A 25,723-nucleotide genomic window follows, 5' to 3' on the forward strand; every position below is an offset into this window, starting at 1 on the left:
TATATATATATATATATATATATATATATATATATATATATATATATATATATATATATATATATATATATATATATATATTATATATATATATATATATATATATATATATATATATATATATATATATATATATATATATATATATATATATATATATATATATATATATATATATATATATATATATATATATATATATATATATATACAGTATATATATATATATATACAGTATATATATATAATATATATATATATATATATATATATATATATATATATATATATATATATATATATATATATATATATATATATATATATATATATATATATATATATAGTGGTGGTTTTGGGCCAAAAATTTGATTTTGCTGAAAATCTCTACACATCTTTTTAATCATAACCTCGAGTACTTTACATCTCTCTACTAAGCCATGATAGGGAGCAGTTGGCAAATAATGAACAGAAAGAAGTCTTCTTACCTACTCTCATCATTTCTGATGAAATCTGTGTCCCTTGATCCAAAGCCAATTCCTCCGATAAGTAAATAGATTGGTAGGTATATAGATGGGTACAGGGCCGAATTCAGGAGTGGGCAGCTGCCCAGGGGCCTCCACATATTACAATAATCTATTTGTTTATTCATTTGGATCATTTTTATTTTCATTCTTTAAAATTCATGTTTATCTATTCCATCACGTAAAACTATGTTCAGCAAGAAGCGTGATAGAAATTAGGCTAGCTTTTCCTTGAAATTCATGAATACCTGGTTTTCTTATCACCCGTATATTTTTAATGAATGCTATTGTTTGTGTTGCTAATAAAATATTTAGAATTCCACAAACATATATTGATTAAAAATGAACTATCTGGAATAACGAAATTGAGATTAAAAAAAAAAAAAAATATTTTTTTCATTATCACTTCCATTAAGAATGCCATCAGGGCGCTGTGTTCTAATTTCCTCAATATAACTGCATATGGCTTACAAATTCTCCGAAGAAGTGTTCAAATTTCAAAATTTTCCCTGGGGGCTTACAAGTGGCCCCTGGAACTCCCAGATGTTTAGGCTCGCTTCACTCGCCACCCCACCCTCTTGGGTAGTTATAATGAGGGGGGCCTCCACAAAGAGGCTGCCCATGGGCCTCCACAGGTCTAAATCCAGCACTGGATGGGTGAATGGGTAGATAGGTGGGTATTTATTTATTTACATGCATATTAAATATTTCTTCAGTTTACATGATTGTGATGCTGATGGAACATGTTCCTTGTCTTCTCGGTCATGTCCTAATGAACCTTTTTTGTCTTACTTTTAGACGAGTTATGTCATCAGCAAGTGGATAAGAAATATTTACAACTGATGACATAACACTTTATTTAATATACTTAATTCCAAACCAATCTATGTATTTACAATGACTATTTTCACTTGATATTCTTTGTACACATCTTAAACCTGGGAATCTGGAACAGACAAAAAGAGTGAACATTGAGAAAGCAACATAACAACGACCAACTGACTACTGAGGAGTTTCTCATTCTCACTCCTCCTCTACAGTATCTAGACAGACATAACAACTGTTTAACTTCCTTACAATACTGTTATTTAGCCCCAAAAATACCAATAAACTTTAGGTAGCAATTCCTAACTCACAATGTGTCCTCAGATTTATTTATTACTAAAATCTATAATTGAAAGACAACTGGTGGACACATGAAAATTTTAAATAAAATAACAGTTTGATATGTTCATTAAATTAACTTGCATCTAAAACCTTATGACCACAGATCTGATACTGCATGGTCCTTTACGTGCAGTTAAAACAATATAAAATTATACCATAAGTTGTTTAAAAAATGATAATCTAATTTGAACACAGTGCAGTTAATCTTTCTTCCTACAATCAGTTAACTGTACTGTATAACATCCACCATCTTCCATGTACTGTATTGTATATCTTAGTAAAAAAAAAACATAACTCAAAAAGAACTTCACATGAATAAGTGAATTAACAAAACAAAAGTACAGTAATCATTCAGTGGGTGTTGTGGAGAGGTGAACCTCACATACTGTATACAGTAATTGTTTGATGACAATGCAATACAGTATTTAAATTTTGGTTTTATATTACATTGTTTTATATATGTACATTTGATCAGAGAAAATGAAGTGAAATTATTCCAGACATTATAATTACCATTACCGGGTAACTTTAAACTTGCCAGAAATTATTTGTAACATAATATCAATTAATTCCCAGTGTAAGTGATTGTATGACATTGAACGATGAATAAACCCCCTTGAAAATGTTGTCATGCCTTGGTAACTTAAACACAGTAATCCAAATTTTTTTTATTATATACCAAGACAGAGAAGTCAGAGAGGTTTATTAACGTTACTTATTATTTTGTACACACAATCTTCTTTACTTTAGTGGTGACATTTTATTGGTTGGGATGGTGACATGGCTGTCAGAAATCAGTTCTGCCCCATACCATATCAACCCTACTGAGTTTAAAGGTACAACTAGGATCTCCCCCCCCCCCCTGATCACACCCTCAATGATTTTATGCAGTATTCCCAAGCTCAAATATCAATATTCAATACATAGTGATCATCCATGTTATTCATAATTATGCATCACTATATAACAATAAATAAATCATATCTAATTAAATAGCTTTCTCTATCATGTCTGGAAAAACATTGGGTATGTATAACATTTCAAAAATATTAAATGCAATCAGCAAGTGACAGTTATTAAAAAATTAGCATTATGGTATTACTTCTCTTACCTCAAGAGTAAATTGTTGCTAGCAATTTTCATGCTGTTTTGTATATTTTCCTATGACTTGTCTAATCTGTAGGATACACAGACATACTTATTCAGACATTTTAACATGCTTGCTTGAAATGAAGGAGGTGGGATTGTTTGCAATACAGATATACAGTAATACTGTACATCTAAAGTGCAAAGTAAACATATGATATGCCTGCAAAAATAAATTTGTGCTGTGACAATGGATGTAACATGGGAACCAAGCATGGTCCTTATCTGAAGCCTTCTTCAGTAACACTGAATCAGAGCAAAAGCTAGTAGTCCTGAGAACACAGAAGAAAACAAAAAAGAAGCAAACACACTTACAATAATGGAATGTGCAACAATGTCTGTAAGATAAGACATAGAGAAGACAAAAGGCTCAAATATTTCAAACTGTTATCTTCTAAAACACCTCTAGAGAAGGGTTCACATGAAGCATCAAGCCACAAATCATACAATAATTAGATTTTAGAGATAAATCACTGGAGAATGAAGATACAAACCCTAATTGCATGTACTTCTAAAGGATTCTTTATCTAATAACAAAATATTAAGGAATATATTTACAAGACAAAAATATATATGTATATATACTATGTACAAAAAAAGGGGGGAATTAAACCAAATTAGAGGTTTACATGGCAGATTAAAGGGAAACTATCTTTATTACATACAAAACATTGAACTTTCTGACGTGGCTTTGTTAATTTAATACTAAGACTTACTCTGGTCAGTTATCTCTCATTAACAACAACTGTAATTTGGAATGTAATTGGTTATATCTCAAGAAAAAATATGCTTTGGAGTTCTATAACATTTACATTACCTTGTATTGGTTTTAAGTTCAATTTCCCATATATACCATGAATGTAGATAGAGTAATTATGGCATGTCTTGACTTCAATATGAAGTCAATAATAACTACTGTATTACTGTACACATGGAGGACAACCCGACCTGCCCTCCCACACTCATCCTCACTATCTCGTCTAGCCCTATTAATTAGGATTTATATTAAATCACTAATTCACAGAGTAAATCAATTAAAATTAATAGGAAATATCCACTGTGAATAGTGTTATACTGTATTACATTAAGACAAAAGGAATATATTGTAATGTCAAATAAAAAAAAATCAACCATAATTTCCACAATCACAACATACCTCCAAAGTCATCTTTACTTTAACACAACTAACATTATATTAGAGAAAACACATTGCATAACTGATATAATGTTCTGGGGTTATTAATAATGCAAATGCAGAGCTTTGGATTCATCACAAGTAATTGTACCAAATGGATTTACAATACTATACACTAAAATATTCTATTAATATACAGTATACAGTACTAATTAATTTCTTTCCTTAATTTGTGGATGAACTCCAAAAGCCCTGGATTCATCCAAAATGACAATATGTATTTGCTATGTGTTCACAACTCCATTTGCTAAAGTAATATGTCTAATATATATTGGTATGCTCTAGATATGAGTAAACTTCACAAAACGAATAATTTCCTCACTAAATATGCCCCTTTCTGTTAGGTACCCAAAGAAATTCTAAGTAAAATATATAAAAAGTATCAATATTTCCTTCAATATGTGCTCCTTTAGCCATTGTTCAGTAACATACATATGAGAGGCTACATCACACCATGACATAACCCCAGCCATGGTTCATTCCACTGTTCAAAGATCCATTCTTAGAAAAGAAGAAGAAAAAAAATATACCATTTTACCGTCTTATTCAAAGTGATCTTATGAAATGCTTTTCTGGAATAAGTGACTGTTACATTACACAGTACACATCAATGCCTAGTCTTCTGACAATCACATACTGTACACTACAGTATTATTGTCAAATAGTATGGCATTTCAACATATATCCATACTATTTTGTTTAATTGTGAGCACAGGAAAAAGAAGTGTATGAATACATATATTTAAAAAAAATTTCACTTGAACTAATTTAAAAATACAGGAGAGGTTAACTAGACATATTAGGTAACTGTGTAATGAGGGAAGATATTTAGAAACAGCAATTAGAGTTACAGAGAATGGTCACATTAAGTTAATATAGTTGGAAAGTAATGGAGTAAATAGAACTTGAATCGAAAGAGAGAACATCAGCAAGCTCTATAATCTTGTATACAGGAAGTAGTAATGTCTCTTAATGGGTACTGAACAGTAGTTGAATGATAAAACAATAACATACATACAGTCCTGCAGGTAGGATGTTTGGGGTAATTAATGATATGCCGAGCCTCCATAATAAGACTAGTTAAGGATACAGCCACAGTCAAACTATTAGACATAGAAGATCATGGCTCAGTACCAAGCACATATGGAGAACATTTCCAATTAAGGGATGCCAAAAACCCTCAGGGATCTCTAAAATTTTGATGTCAGTAGTACCACAAGGACTACAGGAAGAGAATTTTTGTCACCAAGGGTTACAAAGCCTCTTAGTGGTACACCGGGGTAAGGTTGAGATGCAGATGATGGCGAGGAGATTCGTGCAGAGCAGAACCACTCATCTGTTGTTCTCGCCGCACTTTAATAGATGCCAGAATGTGCAGCACCATGGCTTTACAGTCTCCACACACAGACATCAACTCTCCACGCAGATGCTCCTCAACTTGTGTTGTCCGGGAACGCTGCTTCTGCTTCCTGTCATTTGAAAAGATTAATATAATTAACAAATTAAATATTAAATTAAAAAAAATTTCTTATTGCCAAGAGGGAAAAAAGAAAAGAAAAAATAGGAGCAGTTTATGACCAGGGTACGTTCCTTTTTATCATTAACTGTAAGCTAACATTTACTATTTCACTGGGGTCAAATTTTATGAATGGTATTATTACTAAACAGGTTGTAATTCTCTAGTCCAGCAATTCCCGTAGTCGGGAATATTTTGAATCTGGCGCCATTAGTTTGCAGTGGCCACCAGTGCAGCTGTATTAGCAGTGCCAAGCTGCCAAGTTAGATTGTATCTTTATACTGGTCTCTATACTGCATTCAAATTTCAAATTTCCCAAGGTACTTGACACAGACTTTCCTTTCCATCTCGGAATTATTGCCCTTAAATTCTCGAACCTAGATTAGATTCATACTCATAATCCTATCTCAGACTTAAGTGCCCACAGATCTTAGGCCTAAGTTGGACTCCCGCCTACTTGAGTTGGTGAGGGTTTACTGTAGTAAATTCTTAATACAAGTCCTTACTTGAATATCAAGGAAAAATATGTTATGCAGGGGGTGATGTAACTATATTAAAGTGTCAAAATTTTTGTTCATGACATATTACATCTCATGAATTTCAAGAGGAATGCTAAAATTATATCCTGAAATCTTGATACTCTCTACACTGGTGCCTAATACAGCAGCTGTGTTATAAAGAACATGCACGACTTACTCCTCCATTAGCCGCAGTTGTGCAGCACGGCACTCACTAGTTCCAGGGTCCTTGAGCGTACCAGCTTGGGCCTTACAATGGCAGATAGATCATGCAAAGCTTAATACTGACAGTTCATGCAGAAGGAAGGAGCAATATGTAGTTGTTAAATAGAAATTATACACAGTATCGTGCAGAGAATGAAGAATATCCAGGCAGCTTGTTGTAAGTCTTACCATTAATGGCGGCAACATGACACTGACAAAACTTAATTATCAATTTAATTCTTCAATGAATAGGGACATATACGTTAATAAATTTGTGTAAAATCAGAGCAATATGAATGTCATACTGTATTTAACTTAAAAGACTATTAACTGTACATTTGTAATTAAACTGCAATCTTGATTAATAAACACACACACACAAGAACATTAGAAATACTGTACAGTATACTGTATACAATAACAAGAAAGAACTGTACTATTACTACCTATACAGCATAATACTTTCCTAACATTGTATATACAAGCTATATCATAAACAGTACTGTAATATAAGCAGGGGAGTCCAAGCAACACCCATTCCAAATGCTAATCTTGTTATACATCATCAAATTTTCATATTGGAATTTATTTACCATGTTCTTCCCTCTTAGTCCTTTTCAGTCACCCTCTATACTTAAACGTAATATTTTACTGTTATACCTAGTACAGTACTGTACTTTTCAACTAATTTTCACTGCACCTGTTCTTCTTAAATTCCTACTCTATATACCTGTATCCCTTATATCAATACCCTGTACAGTATCACCCATTTTATATTTCATTATACTGTACTGTACTGTATACCCTAAAGTTAATTTTTCTCTCTATACATTGTCCACCTATATCACCTTAAGTTGCTATGGTTATAGAGCTCTGAATAATTTCCTGTGTGTTGTGAGACTGTTTTGTACTGTCCGTAGACATCCCTAACTCCTACTCCAAGTGCACTTAATGTCACTCTTCTACTGATGCTTTCATTAACAAAGACTAATGTGTAAATTGGCATGTTATTTAAGCTACAAACACATCTAATTAGCTTATATTTTTTTAAGAAATGTATTTAAAAGTGATTTAAAACTTATGGGCACAGCATAATTGACTTTTTAAATGTTTGTAATTACAGTATTTCAAAGGTCATTAATTAACACTAATTACTCTAATTTTTAAATTGTGATCTCAGATCCTTTATCAGCATGTATAGTAGTACTGTACCCTTGTATTAAGTTTAAACTAAATCTATTTTTTGACCCCAGGTGCCAAAAAGTAAGGTCAGTAGTGAATCGATATTAAAACTAATGTGTTTATACAGTAAAGAAAGTCTATATTTTTAAGAAAGTGTGTATGAAGGTGATTTAAAACTTACAGGCACAGCATAATTATCACTAATTACTCGAATTTTTTAATTGCGAACCCAGATCCTTAATCAGCATGTAAAGTAGTACCTTTGTATGAAATTTAAACAAAATCTATTATCTGATCCCAAGTGCCGAAAACTAACGCTTTAGGTCAGGCGTATTTTTTACGTAAATCAATATTTGGGGGGAAAGTGAAAACTAACGTGTTTATATAGTAAAGAGAGTCAGGGTGTGTACTGGCCAGACAAAACAAAATTTCCAGGTGTAAATTTGAAAAATTCCAGGTACATAAATTCGGTATTTATTACGAAAGAACAAAATTAAAGGTTTTCAATAATATGGATACTACAGGTATTGGGAAATTTAAAGATGATATAAATTATATTAATCAAGAAATAAAGACCCTTTCCCAACCCACCCCAAGCCTAGTGATGAACATCGGCAAAAACATTGACACACCCCCCCACCCCCCTATTTTCTCCTAGGATTTGTGTGATTCATGTGGGTCGACCTGGACATTCCAAAAAAAGCCAGAAATTCCCCCCCAAACAGAAATCCAGCAAAAACCTAAAGATCACACTCCTGATTCACCTATATGACTCATGTGTGTAATACAGGGGTAATCCACTTAAATAAAGTCATTTAATTATAAGAACAATTCATCTCTGACAATACTCATCACAGAATTAGTAGGTATAACCTATAATATTTGGTTACCGTAGTTGATCGCTAACATGAAATATGAGAGGTACACAAACAATTCAGTTATTTGAGTGGATTATTGACTGGAATTTGTTCCTAAAAGTTTAATTACAGTACTTACCTATTATATAGTATAGTACATCATTAATTTATGGTAAGACTGATATCAAGATAACAACATCTTGAAATTGAACTGAACTCAAAAAATTAATTCCAGGTTTATTTGTAAAATTTCCTGGCTTTTTCAGGTTTTCCAACCAAAAATAAAATTCCCTGCCCTTTTCAGGTTTCCCAGACCAGTAGACACCCTGATCTTGTTAAACCTGACTGTATTTTTGCACTTCTGGGCCCATAAAACCTTTGGCATTTTGACACAAACGTAATGTTATGAGAAACTTATGGAGGACTTTTCCTGTACCAATTAATCTACACAATCCTGCCAAGCCCTAACTTTAATATTAACATGAATATGAAAATGTTTGTCCAAAAAAAAATTATAAAATGTTTCAGTATCTTTTAACTCCCTACTTTATGAATATAATCTCAACTAACCTGTTGACATGAAAATAATTACCTGTATAAATTTTATTTTTTAAGATTTCAACCAAAACATAAATACATTACACTAACTTGATGTATATCACGGTGAGGTGATTTTTACCCTCTAAGCGGCCCAATGTGTGAGCACGATAGACACGATGGCTGTGTAAGAGGGTAGGACACACATGCAAACATATTTAAAATTTGAACAGGCACATCTCAATTACTGTATACATGCAAAGCTGAAAAAATTAATACTCCATGAAGCACAGTGATAGAAAGGTCCGATAAACTAAGTGGACACGGGAGATTCAACACAGCACAGGTATAGTGGTGAGAAAGAATACTCTATATATTTAAATTTTTAACACTGCCTTCAGGTACAAACTATTTTACGTAGGTAAGCATTTGAGACAAAGTTACTGCACTAAAACTACCATACACATAGCAATATATATAAATAGGATCAAAAGTACAACAAGCACTCACAAAACAAAATTTCATCATAAGAAAATAAAATAGCATTGTCTTATAAGTCTGCTAGCATGGATATATTTTTCTTCCTTTCTTTCTGGCTGGAGCTATTTGAGCACCAGAAACTTATTACCTTACCAATCAACTCTTAATATTGTACCTGTAGGAGAGTAGTAGTTGGAATTCTTCAAAAACTTCCATTAATTCTCTCCTTTTTAGAGCCTTTCTCTTAGAGACCCACTTTCTTTAACAGTTTGAATTAGACTTTTACTAGTTTAAAAGGAAAACCAACCCACACAAAAAAAAAATTCAATTCACAACTGGATGTAAGTTTGTGCCAATGGAGGATACCAAGACACTGACTAGAGATGTCAAACATAGAAGGACAATTGCGTGTGGTGGAAGAGTGACTGATAACTTAAGTCACAAAGAGAATGGTCAACTTTGTGATAAAATTCTGAGAACTTATATCTTAGATATGAAATTCTTCAAATCTTGGGGAATAATCAACATTGGAATGAATATCTAAAGTCTTGGAAAATTATCAACTAATGGACAAAATGCAGATCTTGGAGTACTGTATAATTAACTTCACACTGAAAAGGACTACAGTAGTGTAGTCATGAAACAAATGTTCACTTGTGGAGCTCAAGATTCATGTTGCGTCATTCAGTATTGTAGTTTCTTGTGAAGTCTGGGGTGTACATTCGTCTCATTCTTAGCTGGATGTGGAATATGGTTGATGTATAGAGAGCCTTGTGTGACCTTTACTAGTGGGTCTGTAAGGAGTTAACTGTGAATGTGAAGAGTTGAAAGCGAAAGGATCAATGAAAATACTGTACAGGATATGATGAATTACTTAAAATTTGGGAATCTGTCACAATATTAAAATTATATTCTGTATAATGTTATACACATTTAGGATAGATGTTATTTTTTATAAAATCTTAAAATGTGGTTTCTTATTCAGCTGATACGATCATGGGCCCTAAACTCATGATGACAAGGGACAGTGTATTCTTGATGAAGTGTAGAGGCTTCACCCTTAAGAATGCAATATTCTCAAGATGCTAGTACAACTTGTACAAGACCTGGAAATTAGTAATATATTCCAAGGACATATACTTACAGTTTCTGCAAGTCTTAGACAACTGAACCATCATCATCACCAACAAAACAAATTAAAGTCTGCAGTAACAATGAGTCCAGCTAGACAGTGGTGGCTATTCTTTAAGCACCTGGAAACTCAAAGACCAGCCCCAGAAAGAAGGAAGTCAAAAGATTTTCTTATGATGAAATATCAATCCTCAGATTTAAGTCCACTTAGAGAAAACACACATGCACTTATTTTTTATACAAATTTCTTAAGAAAATTATATCATGCTTCTCAAACTTATCCACCTACTTTTTGATAGCTTCATTAACATAAGGTGCTGGTGGTTGAGCAGGCAAGGATGCTGGGCCCTCTGCTGCTCGGGACAGCATGGGAGAAGATGGTGCGGACCCCACACTGCCACTTACACTACTGCGCCGTTCTCCACTTTCTGCCCCACTGATACTTCCAGGTAGGGGCAAATCCTATAAACATAAAAATATGCAACTTAGCTTCATAATAAATTACCTCAATATTCCAACATAAGCAGCAAATTCATTTCCATAGTACTGTAATATACATTCCAAGGAAAAATATATACAGTATACTCTAAAAGAGCTGCAATTGGGATGAATATATATTGTATCAATATGTGTACCAGCAAGCTTGTATGCACTGTATATTATTTAATAACCTCAATCTCAAGTTTTAGTCATATATCACACAGTCATTGCTGCACCAACAGTGGACATGCTAAGTTTATAATGGCAGAAGCTTTGATCTTAAAGTAAACATGCATCCACTTATCAACAAATGTGGTAATAATTTAATTACGTGCATAAGAAAGTTGCTCAAGAAACTGATCCTCTTCAAATTAATGTGGCACTTGATACCTACAATGAAAGCTTTTTTTTTCCTTTTCTACAGAACACAATGTAATACTGTACTAAATGACTGTCCTTAAGAATGCAATACTCTCAAGATGCTTGTACAACTTGTACAAGACCTGGAAATATAGTAATATATTCCAAGGACAAATACTTGCATCCACTCAATATATACATTAATATGATTTGTTCAACCCAGGTTTTGCATCAGATTAAAAAAGTAAAGCATCAAAAAGCTGGGAATTCAAAACTATGTAAGGATCTGCCAGTATGATAACACAAGCTTGTTTCTGTCATAGGAATTTTCATGAAGCTTAGCCTCCTGGGTGTACCTGAGACAGGATGCGTTCACTTCCTGTGCGCTCTTCATGCTCTGTTACCTGAATACGCTTAACGATGTGTTCTGAGATGTTAAACTGTAAAGAAAGTGTCTCTTTACTATGTCTGCCTTACGGTGACCAAGACACTTCAAACAGCTAGAAATGTAAACTTCCCTGAAACTTATGTTATCAGAGATATCATTTGTCTTCATGTAAACTCTGATATTTTCCACATCACATCAGTAGTTTAAACATACAATTAATATCAGCAAGTATCACAAAAATTAAATATAATATCTTGGAATTACGAATGCTTAATTTACAGATCATGAAACATCTCTTTATCATTTTTCCCTTTCTTAACTGACTACCCTCATTCTTACACATTTTCCTTTACTCCAAGGTACAGTTGTCACAACTGCATCAATCACATACCTAAAAAATTAATAATTTTCTGGAATTTTTTAACACAGTTTTTGAGCATTATTTTGGATTAGGATACTTGACAAAGAGGCCATCAACAGCCAAAATGTTTGGAGACAATTCTATTTGCATCATCCTGGTTTGTGGAGAAACATTTGCATGATATGAATAAAAATTTTAACATCCAATAAGAACATTATCATGTTAGCACCCAATTGAAAGCTTCTGCCTCTTCAGCTCCCACTACAGTAGCTGTAAGGTACAATACATACAGCAATGGTTTGGTTATTCTCAAAATGCTCCTCCACTTAACCATCTTTCATCTGTCACGACTATGGGTAATTTTACGATCTTGTTAGTTCCTGTCTTGCTTCTATCACTGAATTATCAACCATCAATTTTATGTACATCCTTCATTCCTTACTGTCCTCTCATACATTCTAAAAATGCATCTCAAACTATCTAACTAACTACAGTACTGTACAATAATATATCAATGCCTAATGTCCTAGTACTGTATATGACCACTCCTCGCTAACATCACATGAGGGGGGGGGCTGCGTCATCACCATCCTTGCACATGCCTGCACTGTCAACAGTTTTCTAATACAGTAACATGATATATAGTATCTTCCTTATTGCAGTTGTACAGTAATGTACATGCATTTAAGAAACATACCATAGTTAACTGTATACAACTGCTTCCCTTAACAGTATAATAGTAATTGTTTAATGCAAACACAAACATCTGGTCGAGAGTATTACCGTGAGTCTTGAGAGAATAGAGCGTGGTAGTGATACACTGTCATCTTCATCCTCTCGTGGAGACAATGCCTGAGGAGTTAACATCTGGACCGGGATATTAGAGAAATGCTCTGTTGGGATGCGCATCTGCAAAACAAATTGTACATTTATTATAAAGTACTGTACAGTACATTGAAGTACAATACAATAATTAAAATATGATGAAGTAGCTAATTGGGTAATGGGAATAATTCATCATCATGGTACTCTTTTTGACTGGTACCGTACAGTATATGGAATTTTAAAATTTATGATCATTTTTAATTCAATGCATAATCCACCTAAAAAAGAGGGTGGAATCCTCCTAAAGGAATGGACTTTTAGTCTGAACTCTGGAATGATAATAACAAAAACTAAGGCAGCAGTAAACAGTGAATACTGTATCATACTGTATTCTACACTAAATTTAAGACAATGACTTTAATTAGGTACAGGTACAGTACTGTATACCTGCAGAGGTGTATCACTACAATTTCATCACATTAGTACAATACTCATTAAACAAGCATCATCTTACCTTTGAGATACACTTTTTACACACTGTCCTCTTACACAGTCTACAGTTGGTGCCTCGCGGGCCAAAGAAACCAAATCTGGTCTTCATGCAGAGGAAACATATTTTGCCCCTGGCCATGTCCTCCTTGATGGTCAAGTCAAGAGGAAGAGCCTCCAGGTCAGCTTTGGTCAGGACATTACGGATGTGGACCACCTCCTCCAGGGTGAGCGCCAGACAGTCCAACCGTGAAGAGAAATGAGCCTGTAATCCAAAATATATTACAGTATTAAAGATTATTATACAGAATAATTACTTGTAATTTTTATATTTTTCAGTTTATATAACTGCTAAAATGTACAGTATGTACAGTACCGTATAAATTATTAATTAATGAGTTATGTACAGTATAGTAATGTGTAATGTTTTACATGCAGGATATTAGTCCATTAACAGGCTGTTCCATTACTGGTAAGTGCAGTCAATAGTGTACAGTACTGTATAAACCAGAGTGCATAAGGGTGAACATAATATTTTTTTTTTTTTATGGACAGAATAAATTATCTAATTTAACTGGACACTGTACATACTTGGACTTTAATTAATAACAACCGAGACTTTTTTGCCCAATGTGTCAAGCAATGATACCCACATATAGTGAACATGTGAACACTTACAGAGGACAAAAATTCGCGTTGTGTCTGAGATGCAGATGCGACAAAGTCTTGGTGTGCTGGAGAGTTTGGAGCAGAAGGGTTTCTTGACTGTGGCAGAGAGGAAGGTGGGGTGATGGAGGTGATGGAGGACTGGTGGGTCAGTGAGGGCGTTTCACACAAGGTTATAGAATGACGACGTTCCGGAGTCCCCGTGTTGCCATATTTTGCCAGGTCAAATGCTAAAAAGAAAAAAAATATAAATATATATATATATATATATATATATATATATATATATATATATATATATATATATATATATATATATATATATATATATATATATATATATATATATATATATATATATATATATATATATATATATATATATATATATATATATATATATATATATATATATATATATATATATATATATATATATATATATATATATATATATATATATTACAGTATAATGTAATAATATCAACAACAACAATAATAATAATAAATGCTTGAAAATCTCTATACTAATGATTATTATAGTTTAAATTTTTACATACTGTATGGCATTTAACTCAAAATATTCAAAAGGAAAGTTAATACAGTACAGTACAGTATCAGTGCTAGTTGTCAAGTACTGTACTATACAGAACAGTACAGCATCAGTGCTAGTTGTCATGTACTGTACTATACTGTACAATTATTATACAAATTTGAGACCCATCATACTGAGTACAGTACAGTACTTACATCTAACAACACCTGGGAATACTGAATGAGTATTAATCACACAGTAACTTATTATATAATGTACAGTATATAAGTAACAAGATGCAAATTCCTATCAACAGTTTACTCACAGATGAATACCTGTACTTACTGTTTCAATTAACCGACTTAAGATTGACTTTAAACAACTATGAGTGGGTTATACAGCACAGGTATATCAATGAAAGAGAACATATTTTTTGTTATTACCGGTATACCACAAAAATTTAAGCTGGTTTTTCTATTCAGTACAAATGAAGAAAGTAATTCTCAACAATAAAAAATTATAAATATCTTGCACAAAGTTAGCAGAAAAAATAACAGAGTCACTTTTAATGGCATGATATCTATGCTACATCCCTCGTTATATGTACCTGTACTGTACTGGTATATTTTAAATGGCAACCCAAAGGCTAATATGCTGTAAGATACAGTATAGTACAGAACAGTACTCACCCATCCGTGACCAGGGGGAAGTGGGGGTTGATGTTGGGGTCTGTGAGTCAGGACTACGAGGTGCTCCTGTGCCTACTACTGACATATGACCCAGACGTGGGCTAGATGGAGGAATGTCGCTTAAATCATCTTCTTCCTCATCCTGCGACATAGTGAAATATTAAATGACACATTTCAGTGGACAAAGTAAACAGTATTGTTAAAAGAATGAATGATGTGAACTTAATCAGTATCTTTTTAATGCAATTTATAAACTGTACATGTTGAAGATATTGAGATGCAACATAACTGTTTAATGTTGGACTGTCTAATTAGTGTTGAGTGACATTATTATTTCTCAATATACAGTACAGTACAATACTGTACTATCGAATCTCTTTGCTTATGTTTTAAAAACAAGCTTGTACATACAAGGTATGTAACACACTTAAGGGAAATAAAGACTCATACCATTGCTGAAAAGTACAATGTACTTTCCTGTAAAATATGTTTAATTTACTGTATCTCATGTGAAATGAAATGTAACACAAGTTAATTTTGATGCAAACCATAGTGCCCTCAGTGTACAATAAAAGTATATATTATTGTATAACAATGGACCGTAATTACAGAAGGAAAACTAACTGCAGTGTGATAAAACAAAATTCTATAGATCAGCAAAATTTATTCTAAAAATCATGAAAAATATAAAAATGTAAAATTCAACTGACCAACAAATATTCATTGTTTTAAAAATGAGAACAAATATGAAGAAATAAATGCGAAAAATCAGACAATTTATTCAGGTAATCCAAAGATACACTGTACAGTTTCAATACAATGGATAGTTTTGCTTAATCCTGTCAACAAAGTTTGGACGTACAAGTATATGCACATAGACAAACAGATGCAAATAAATACAGTAAAGTTCAAAATTCCAATTCTACAAACACAATGGTGGTTTAGAAACAATAAAGACTCGTACCTCGGCTGAAATATTAAACCTGGGTGCTTGGATAAGTTTCCGCTGCGGCTTAGGTGTTGGGTCTAGTACCATTGGTGACCGAGACGTCTCCACCACTGGATGATAACAAAACACATTAGCATATATGAATTACATGTGCTATAATATATAACCTATTAAGCTTCAATTACCATTTACCTCAGCCCCGACATAATAACGCACACTGATACTAAATACTGGGATTACTATTACTGTATTAATTAGATATGTCTGGTGTGTTTATCAGCACCACCGTTTGTAAATCACCAAAAGAAAGTGAAACTCCAGACGAGAGAGTTTATTCCAAGACCCTGCCATAATAAGTGTTCCTTGTTCTAATGCCAAACCCCATTACCGAAGGAACAACAATAGGGAGAGGAAATGAGAGTGAGAGAGATGAAAGGGGATAAGGTAATAACAACACCAATAGTTATAAGCTATCATCCCCACCACCATCTCTCATTACTTAAACATAACACTATGTTTTTTCCCCTGCCTAATAATTCCACAGAGAGACACTACAAATAACTCCCCACAACTCGTTATAACAGCCACCAGAAGTGTGTCAGTGAGAGTGGTAGTGGAGGAAGACGAGTGAAATATGAAGCTATTATTACTCTCCCTGTCATGCGTCACCATCATGTCTGTACGATATATCTTCCACGTGCTTTTATGTCGCTGATAGATTAGATTCTCAAAGATTCCTACCATATTTTTTCTTCACCTAATTGAGAATAATAAAACATCTAGTTACGTCATTAGTCTTAACAAAATATCAACAACATTTGGTTACTGTATTCATTATTTCGTACCAAAGATTGAATGAGCCACTCGGATACGCACATAACCAGGAAGAAGGAACTATTTTATTTTACGAGTCATTGGAGAATCGACATTTCAGAGTCACTCTCAACATAATAATATATGACTCGTATTTCCCAAAATCACCGCAATAAACTATAGACCGGTGACAGTCATATCGAACTTCCAATATAATTATACCAGTCAACTGTGTCAATTTGAAAGCCAACTATTATTAACGGACCTATATTAGCACAACACGAATACTTCCGACAAGAGAACATTACAACAACTAAATAAAATGATGAAGTTCGTGAAGACAATCGTAACTGGGGCTGTGTTCGAGTACAATGACCTAGCTATGAGTGGGAGGGGGTTGCGAAGATAGTGTGCTCTTGTGTGATGTATTGTCTCACAGTGTTATCTAATTTTATGTGATGTTATGTAAGGAATATATAATTATTAGCCAAATCAAACACAAATTAGGAGTTTACTGAGATAGTGTCCACAAACGATAACTAACTCTCTCTCTCACGGGAAAGAACGTACCATGCTAGTGAAGATAGGTGAGTAGAATAGTCGATCACGAACCCATTGAAAAATAATATCTAGTGTTTGTGAGATACATAGACCAATACTAGTACAAAAATGGAACCAAATTACTTGAAACTAATCAGCAAACTTTTACTATACTACGCTGTTGCTGGTAACCTTTTGCTACAAACAAACTTGGGTGAGCTAGACGGACAAGCAGACAGTGAGGGATTGAGGGGCATACTATAAAATAAAATAGCTTCTTCAGGAAAACTTCTCAGTGGTTAGAGATGATAATAATAATAATAATAATAATAATAATAATAATAATAAAACTATAAAAATAATCATTACAAAAATTCTTGGGTACCGAAATAATCCCACAGTTAACAGGGAGGACTTGACCATTAATACAAACGAGGGCATTTGGCTACGGTCTCCTCCACCAACCCACCATTCTCCACCACCTCACCCTACTCCACCACTCCACAATACCTCCTACTCCATCATCCACCAACCTCACCACAACCCCCCCCCTACCACCAAATCGCAACCTCTACCACTGTCTACCACCACCACCACCACCATCCTCCAGCCAAGTGGTAAATATTAAAGACACACAAAAATAGCAGGTGACCCCACAATCAATACCTGCCTCCTCTACCCTCCCCTCCCCCCACACTCTCACCCTCATTCTACCAGCCTCCCTTCACCCTCCCCCCCTCCTCAGGACATTCTACCTATTCCTATGAGGGTTTTTGGCTCACCTGAAGATTAGACACCCAAATTTATCTCACCTGTGGGAGTTAAATTAACGTTAAGGTGTTTAATACTCAGGTGAAATAAGCTAGGATGGCTTATCTTCAGGTGATCTTAATCTATAATCATCATCAATTACCCCCCCCCACCCTGATTTTGACTGATTTCATAATACGTCTCACTATGCACGCCAGATTTACACCTCCCTGCATTAACTCACCAATACTCACTTTATTAAAATCAAAATGTATCTCAACCGCAGTCTAGTCCCAACCGCAGTCTAGTCTCAACCGCAGTCTAGTCCCAAGTGTTATTTCGAGTCTATTATCACCTTCAGTTTAGTGTGAGCAAGTCGAGAGTGAGTGAGTCAGTCAGTCAGATGCGTTAACAAATTTAAGCGTAGGAACCAGAAGAATTCATCGATCACAACTTGGTCGAAATTCCCTCAGCGAGTTTACAGTGCGTACAGTGGTTAGGGTAGGAGTGGCTTAGGTTGGGTTGGGTTGGGTCGGGTTGGCTTGGGTTGGTTTGGTTTGTGTTTTTTTGCTTGGGTCGGGTTGGATAACAGTATATACTTAAAACGTTCGCAGCTAAAACGTTCCAAATTAAAACGTTTCAGGGTCTTGGTGTTCTTCATTAATGTGGTCGGGATTGGTTGAGGTTGGTCGGGATTGGTTCAAGTCGGTCGTTACTGGTCAGGGTTGGTCGGGAGGGGTGACCTCACTCAGTTGTGTTCTGACCTCACTCAGTTGTGTTCTGACCTCACTCAGTTGTGTTCTGACCTCACTAGGGGAAAGGTCACGGCAGGGTTAGCTCCAGAGGGATAATTATCAGATATGGCCAGTGATATGTGCGGTCTTGGGTATGAGAGTTTGTTGACCAAACTGGAGTGGTCCACTGAAGAATTGGCGAGGGCCAAGTTAGAAATTGAGAGGGCCACGTTGGAGAACCTGAAATTAAGGAAAGAGCTGGCGAAGTTAAAAGGAGAGGCTGGACGAGTAAAGCCAGTGTCTGACGAAAAATCAAACGAGTGGAAAGTCGTGAGTAGTGGGAGGACCAAGCTGGTGGTCAAGAAGCACTCAAAGGATACGACAACAACGACAACAACAGCTAAGTGTACCAACCCGTTCAGTCCCTTGATAGACGAATTGGACGTTAGTACAGTCAGGGGCAGGGATGACAAGGAAGGTATAAAAACTTTAATTGTTGGTGACTCACAGGTAAGGTACATGGACAGGGCCTTTTGTGGTAAAAACAAAAATAGGATGAGGGTGTGTTTGCCAGGAGCTGGGGTGGGGGATATAGTTGACAGGATGGACAATATCTTGTCTGGTAATGGGAACAAACCCATTATCTGCCTCAGTGCAGGAGGCAATGATATTGGCCGGTGTAGGAGCGAGGAACTTCTTGATAAGTTCAAGGCAGCCATAGATCGTATTAGGACTAAGGGAGGGATCCCTATCATATGCGGTGTCCTGCCTAGAAGGAGAGTTGGCAGTGAATGGTTGTCAAGGGCAGTTGGTGTTAACGACCGTCTTGACAGATATTGCAAGTCAATATCAGTCCCATTCATTGACAACTGGGACAACTTCTATGGCAGAAGGGACCTTTATGCTAGGGATGGGGTGCACCTGTCTAGGGATGGAGTAGCAACCCTGGCTGGGGCTCTAGAGGGGGCAGTTCAAAAGATATCGAAGTCTTTAAACTGCTAAGAGAACATAGGGGCACGGGGGTGGAGGAGACTGCAGTGGGAGCGGGTAAACAAGGCGAAAGATTACAGGGAAATAGTGTTAGGAATGATGACAAAACTAAATTAGACAGGGAGTTTAAAACTAAACGCGGTAAGGGAAGGACTCAGAACACGACTAACTTAAATGTATACTACGCGAACAGTAGAAGTATGAGAAACAAAATGGATGATATTAAGGCCTTGGTATGTACCGAAGAAATCGATATAATTGCATTCACTGAAACATGGATCAACCTAGACACACGTGAATTACCAGTCGAATACCAAATTGCGGGTTACAAACTGTTCCATACCGATAGGCAGACCAGGAAAGGAGGCGGAGTAGCAATCTATGTTAGGGATAATCTGAAGTGTGAAATAAATAAGGAAATAAAAACTGAGAGGAATACAGAAACAATTTGGATAGAATTAAGCGACGGTCGGGAAAAATTAATCACAGGGGTAATATATAGACCCCCCAATCTTGATAGCGTCAATGAGCGACTTATCTGGGATGAAATGCGCAGGGCTTCCATACACAACAAAGTCTGTATAGTAGGCGACTTTAACCTTGGCCAAATAGATTGGACTGTCCTTACGGGTAACTCAGAATCAGAGGATTTTCTCGAGACGATCCAGGACTGTTTCCTAAGTCAACATATAACCGAACCCACACGGGGTAATAATATACTGGATTTAGTTCTGACGAACAGAGAAAACCTCATTAGCAATGTCGAGGTAGGGAACGAACTTGCAAACAGCGATCACAAAGAAATTCGATTCCAGTTAGATTTTCAGGGCAGACGTAAGGAAAATTCCACTAAAGTACCAGATTTCAGAAGGGCAAACTTTGACAGTTTAAAGAGGCAGCTGAGAGAGGGGGTGTCGCGCTTGGCCGTGAACCTCACAGATGACACAGACCTGATAACGAGATCTGAGATTGCCGAGTTCCACGATAATTTAAATAGTGAGTTACTTAATGCACAAAGGCAGAACATACCATACAAAAAACTCAGATCAGACAACAATGACCCTAAATGGATAAATAATTATTTAAAGAACATCATTGGCCAAAGGAAGGCTATAGGTAGAAGGATAAATCGTGGCGAAATTCACCTCCGGGACTATTATAGGGTATTGGCGAGTAGAGTTAAAACCGAGATAAGGAAAGCAAAGAGGAATAATGAGGTAAGGATAGCAAGGGAGGCGAAGACAAACCCCAAAGGATTCTACCAAATGTATCAAACTAAAACACGAGAAAAGATTGGACCAATACGGTCAGACTCCGGCGAGCTCACTGATAACGACGGAGAAATGAGCAATAATTTGAATAAATATTTTCAACAGTTTTCACCACCGAAAATCTAAACATGATACCCGAGGCACCGACTCTATTCAGAGATAGTGAAGAAAACAAATTAAGTGAGATAGTAGTGACTAGTAACGATGTTAGTAAGCAAATAGACAAACTAAAGCCTAATAAGTCACCTGGTCCCGATGAGATATTTGCCAGAGTATTAAAGGAATGTAAGGAAGAGCTTAGTATACCCTTAGCAAAGTTGTTTAACATGTCCTTAAAAACAGGTGTAGTACCAGAATCCTGAAGTCGCGAATGTAATACCGATTTTTCAAGAAGAGGATAGATCACTATCCTCTAACTACCGCCCAATCAGTCTAACATCAATAGTAGGCAAATTACTGGAAGCAATCATTTCAACTCTATTCGAAAGAAATCACCTGGAGAAGCGCGATTGATCAATGATTCCCCATGGCTTCTAAGCGGACGTTCTTGCAACTAATCTATTAACATTCTTTTCATCAGTTTTCGAATCAGTGGACGAGAATATGATGTGGTATATCTGGAAGCTTTAGCAAAGCCCAGCCGACAGAGTCCCCACGAGCTAATTAGAAGGTAGAAGCTCATGGCATCAAAGGTGACATCCTTAAATGGATGGGGCGTGGTTACAGGACAGGAAACAGCCCAGTGAGCGTGCGGCACTAAGTCCCATTGAACAACGTCTGAAGTAAGGTTCCCCAAAGGCTCAGTACTTGGACCATTATTGTTTATTATATGCATAAACGACATAGATGTCAGCATAGACAGCAACACTAATTAAATTTGCTGATGACACTAAAATGGGGCGTGTTATCAAATCTGTGGCGAGGACTTTAAAGCAAAACTTTACAAGAAGATCTAAACAATTTTTCGAATGGTCTGAAAAATGGCGAGATGAAATTCAATGTCGACAAATGTAAAAGTACTCAGTATGGAGATGTAAACAGGAAACCAGATACCAGATGAACAACGATGCCATAGAGAGAAATCCGACTACTTGAGAGAGATTTAGGAAGTAATGATAAGTAGAACCTTAAAAGCCAGAAGTAAACAATGTGTTTTGCTTTCGTAACAAAGGCCTAATAAAATTACTTGGGTTCATACAAAGGAGTGTTAGTTACAAGACTAGCGAGGTCATCCTAAAACTGTATCTTGCTCTTGTGAGACCACACCTGGATTACGCAGTTCAGTTCTGGTCACCGTATTACAGAATGGATATAGAATCGTTGGAAAGAATTCAGAGGAGAATGACAAGACTAATCTCGGGCATTAGGAACCTTGAGTATAGAGACAGGTTAAAGCATCTTAATTTGCACTCCCTCGAGAGACGTAGAGCGAGGGGCGACCTGATAGAGGTGTATAAGTGGAAGACAGGGCTAAACAAAGGGGACATTACAAAGGTACTCAAATTATCCAACCAGGAGCGAACTCGTAACAATGGTTTTAAATTAGACAAATTTAGATTTAGGCGTGAAATAGGTAAACACTGGTTTGGAAACAGAGTAGTGGATGAATGGAACAAGTTACCAAATATCATCATTAACTCGAATACGCTGAATTGCTTCAAACATAGGTTGGATGCTCATATGAGCAATAGGGGTTGAGTGTAAACAGGACTGCCCAGTATGGGCCAATAGGCCCGCTGCAGTTTCCTCCATTCTTATGTTCTTATAAAGCCCCGCCTGCTCATGTTGTGTGAAGTAATTTCTGTGCATCTCTCTCTCTCTCTCTCTCTCTCTCTCTCTCTCTCTCTCTCTCTCTCTCTAGTTAACTCAATCACGCTTTCACCCTCGCTCCCTTCCTTCCCTCTCTCACTTTTCTTTCTCTCCACTCCTTACCCCCTCCCCCCTCCTTCCCTTCTTTAATCTCAGCTTCTTCCCCTCTCCCTTCCTCACACTCCCCTCCCCCCACCCGCCTCCTCCCCAGGGCCCCCAGCTTATGTACACAGCACACCGCCTACGCCTAGGAGGGAGGAAGATATACGGAAGGGAGGAGGAAGAGAGAAGGGGATGAAGAGGGTGGATGGAGGGAAGGACACAATGATAACGTATGTGTGTACGTGTTCCATGGCACACCAAACTCTATACTTTTTGTTTTGATATAATCTGTTGTGTTGTGTAGATAAAGTGTATTGTAAGGTTGTTGTATGTTGTGTTGTGGAATTTTTTTTTAGTAAATGGCACTTTAAAAGACTTTCTTAACCTCTTAATCACCCAAACAAAAAACGTAAAACTACTGTATTGTTCATTTCATTTCAATTCATTTCATTTCAATCTCTCTCTCTCTCTCTCTCTCTCTCTGGGTGGTGGACTATTATTATTCAAGTGATCCAAATACAGGGCACCAACATTACTCAACTCACACCACCTCTGCCACACACACGAGAGAGTTATATTACGATTATTGCTCCGTCCTGATTACACTAGCTGGCGGTAAACACACTCACTCAGACAACTGTGTTTGACCTACTGCTTGGGGTTACGTATAAAGCACAAGTATACTGATATATTAACAATCTAATCTAACCTAACCAAGTCTAGTCTAGCCTAACCTAACCTAAACTAGCCTAATCTAACCTAACCTTAATGCATACCATCTCTGAACTAATATTTACGCTTTCCCTAAAAAAAAGAACATTGGGAAATATCTTAGAATGTCTTTAAATATTATATACAATACTTGAGTTACTTTCATCCTTTCCTAAAAGTATTAATATTTTTACTTTTTTATTTTTTTTTATTTTTCGTCTGATGTCAACACCAGAGGGCGTGTTTCAAGATGGCCGCCAGCACACTATAAAAATAGCCGCCTAACCATGGCCGCCTCAATAACACCCCTCCACCCCAAGCTACACCACCCAACACCTTTACCAGCTACACCACCACTATTATTAACACCATCAACACCACCACCACCCACCGAGTTAAAACTGAACCCCATTATATATTATACACCTAAGACAAACAATAACGACTCCCATAAACGACCCTATGTGCTGTGACCAATGGGCGACTCTCCATAACAAGGCCTTGGTAGTGACGAGACGAAGAGTTATACCACGCACCTACCTACACCTTCAGCCACACCTACAGGAGCAACAATGAGGTGTAGGTGTTGAGGGTGTTGTGTTGTGTTGATTTGGTTTATACTCGATGAAAATAATTTGCAGTTAACTCTCTCTCTCTCTCTCTCTCTCTCTCATATATATCCTAAATTAGAGTGACTCTTTCTTGTGTGAAGAGAGATATTAATATTTTTACTTAGGAAATTAAAACCATCTGAGAGGTGTCGAATAGAGTCAGTTTGTTTACATTATCTTCCACGAGGTATTGACAGGTTTACCAGTACTGTGAGGAGAACAGTGTGGTGTGAGGAGAGGACACAACACACTATGAGGAAGAGGAGAGTGTGGTGATGGGCTGGAGGGAGGCTGAAGACGCTACTCTTGCCCCCTCCATCAGTCCCCCCACCTCCCCGCCTGCGTCTCTGGGCCACATATTGAACGCCTCTCCTCTCCACCACACACTATTTTTTTCTCTCGGCCTAGTAGAGGTAGTGAGGAGGGGGAGGCTGGTAGGATTGTTGGAGACCTTTCACTATTACCCATACTATCTCCTCCTCCCATCATCAAACCTTCTCCCTGTCACCACCACCACCATCACCACCACCACCATCACCACCATCATCACCATCTTCATCACCCCCCCCCTTATGAGCCAACCTTCTCCGGTAGGTCTTACTCAATTTCCACCATCCGTGAGAACAAGAAAACAAACAACAATACTATACTGAAGGTCACGACAGAAGGAGGCGCGATAGGAGGCGCTGGGAAACTAGGTCGTGGTAGCTATGTTGCTGACGCTCATCGGGAATTGATAATGGTGAGAAATGAGATGAGAGGAGTGAGGAGAAGGAGGAGGAGAGGAAGAGGATGGAGAGGAGGATGGAGAGGAACGACGACAATGGAGGAGACGGGGGTAACAGGAGAGACAACCTAGGAGACCAGAGATACAAAATAAAATAATAACATCAATATGGTGTAGTAGGAGACGAAAGTGGAGAGAAACCAATCGAGTGGTGTTGCCTAGGAGACCCACCCACCCACCCGCCCACCCGGACACAAATATAGAGACCAAGGTGGGTAGGTGGGTGGGGTGGGGGTGGGGCGAGAGGGTACCTAGGAGACCATGGGACAGATCGAGGAAAGGAAGACCAGAGACTACATCATCATATAACTTTAAGCTCGTTACCCCTCCCCTCCTTCCCTCCCTAGTAATAATAATAACACCTGGTCAAACTTTTCCTACTACCAATTTTTACCTGAAGAGTTAT

At 36.5% G+C, this 25,723-nt stretch overlaps 1 protein-coding gene across 3 annotated transcripts; it reads right to left on the bottom strand.

The window, feature by feature from the left end:
* Nucleotides 1-1,364: 1,364 nt before the first annotated feature.
* LOC121861582 (protein spire-like) lies at nucleotides 1,365-16,333 on the bottom strand. Of its 3 annotated transcripts, XM_042359478.1 has the most exons (9): nucleotides 16,215-16,333; nucleotides 15,251-15,392; nucleotides 14,039-14,256; nucleotides 13,386-13,625; nucleotides 12,830-12,955; nucleotides 11,654-11,737; nucleotides 10,747-10,919; nucleotides 6,245-6,315; nucleotides 5,407-5,501 (listed from the first exon to the last, which is right to left on the bottom strand). In XM_042359478.1, exons 1-8 carry the CDS (start codon nucleotides 16,284-16,286, stop codon nucleotides 6,252-6,254), a joined length of 1,119 nt encoding a protein of 372 aa, XP_042215412.1. In that variant the 5' UTR covers nucleotides 16,287-16,333; the 3' UTR covers nucleotides 5,407-5,501; nucleotides 6,245-6,251. The 3 variants fall into 3 exon arrangements, with proteins under 3 accessions (XP_042215402.1, XP_042215410.1, XP_042215412.1); XM_042359468.1 differs by lacking the exon at nucleotides 6,245-6,315 and having other exon boundaries at nucleotides 1,365-5,501; XM_042359476.1 differs by lacking the exons at nucleotides 6,245-6,315; nucleotides 11,654-11,737 and having other exon boundaries at nucleotides 1,365-5,501.
* Nucleotides 16,334-25,723: the final 9,390 nt, after the last annotated feature.

This window comes from Homarus americanus, unplaced genomic scaffold (assembly GCF_018991925.1).
Source record: "Homarus americanus isolate GMGI-L3 unplaced genomic scaffold, GMGI_Hamer_2.0 scaffold40248, whole genome shotgun sequence".
NCBI classification, from domain to species: Eukaryota; Metazoa; Arthropoda; class Malacostraca; order Decapoda; family Nephropidae; genus Homarus; species Homarus americanus.

Coding starts and splice junctions, on each gene's coding strand:
- LOC121861582 (XM_042359468.1), bottom strand. CDS start 16,286: ATGGTACTAGACCCAACACCTAAGCCGCAGCGGAAACTTATCCAAGCA. Junction 15,393..16,214: donor GGTTTAATATTTCAGCCGAG/GTACGAGTCTTT, acceptor ACTATGTCGCAG/GATGAGGAAGAAGATGATTT. Junction 12,956..13,385: donor GTAAAAAGTGTATCTCAAAG/GTAAGATGATGC, acceptor TTTGTTTTGCAG/ATGCGCATCCCAACAGAGCA.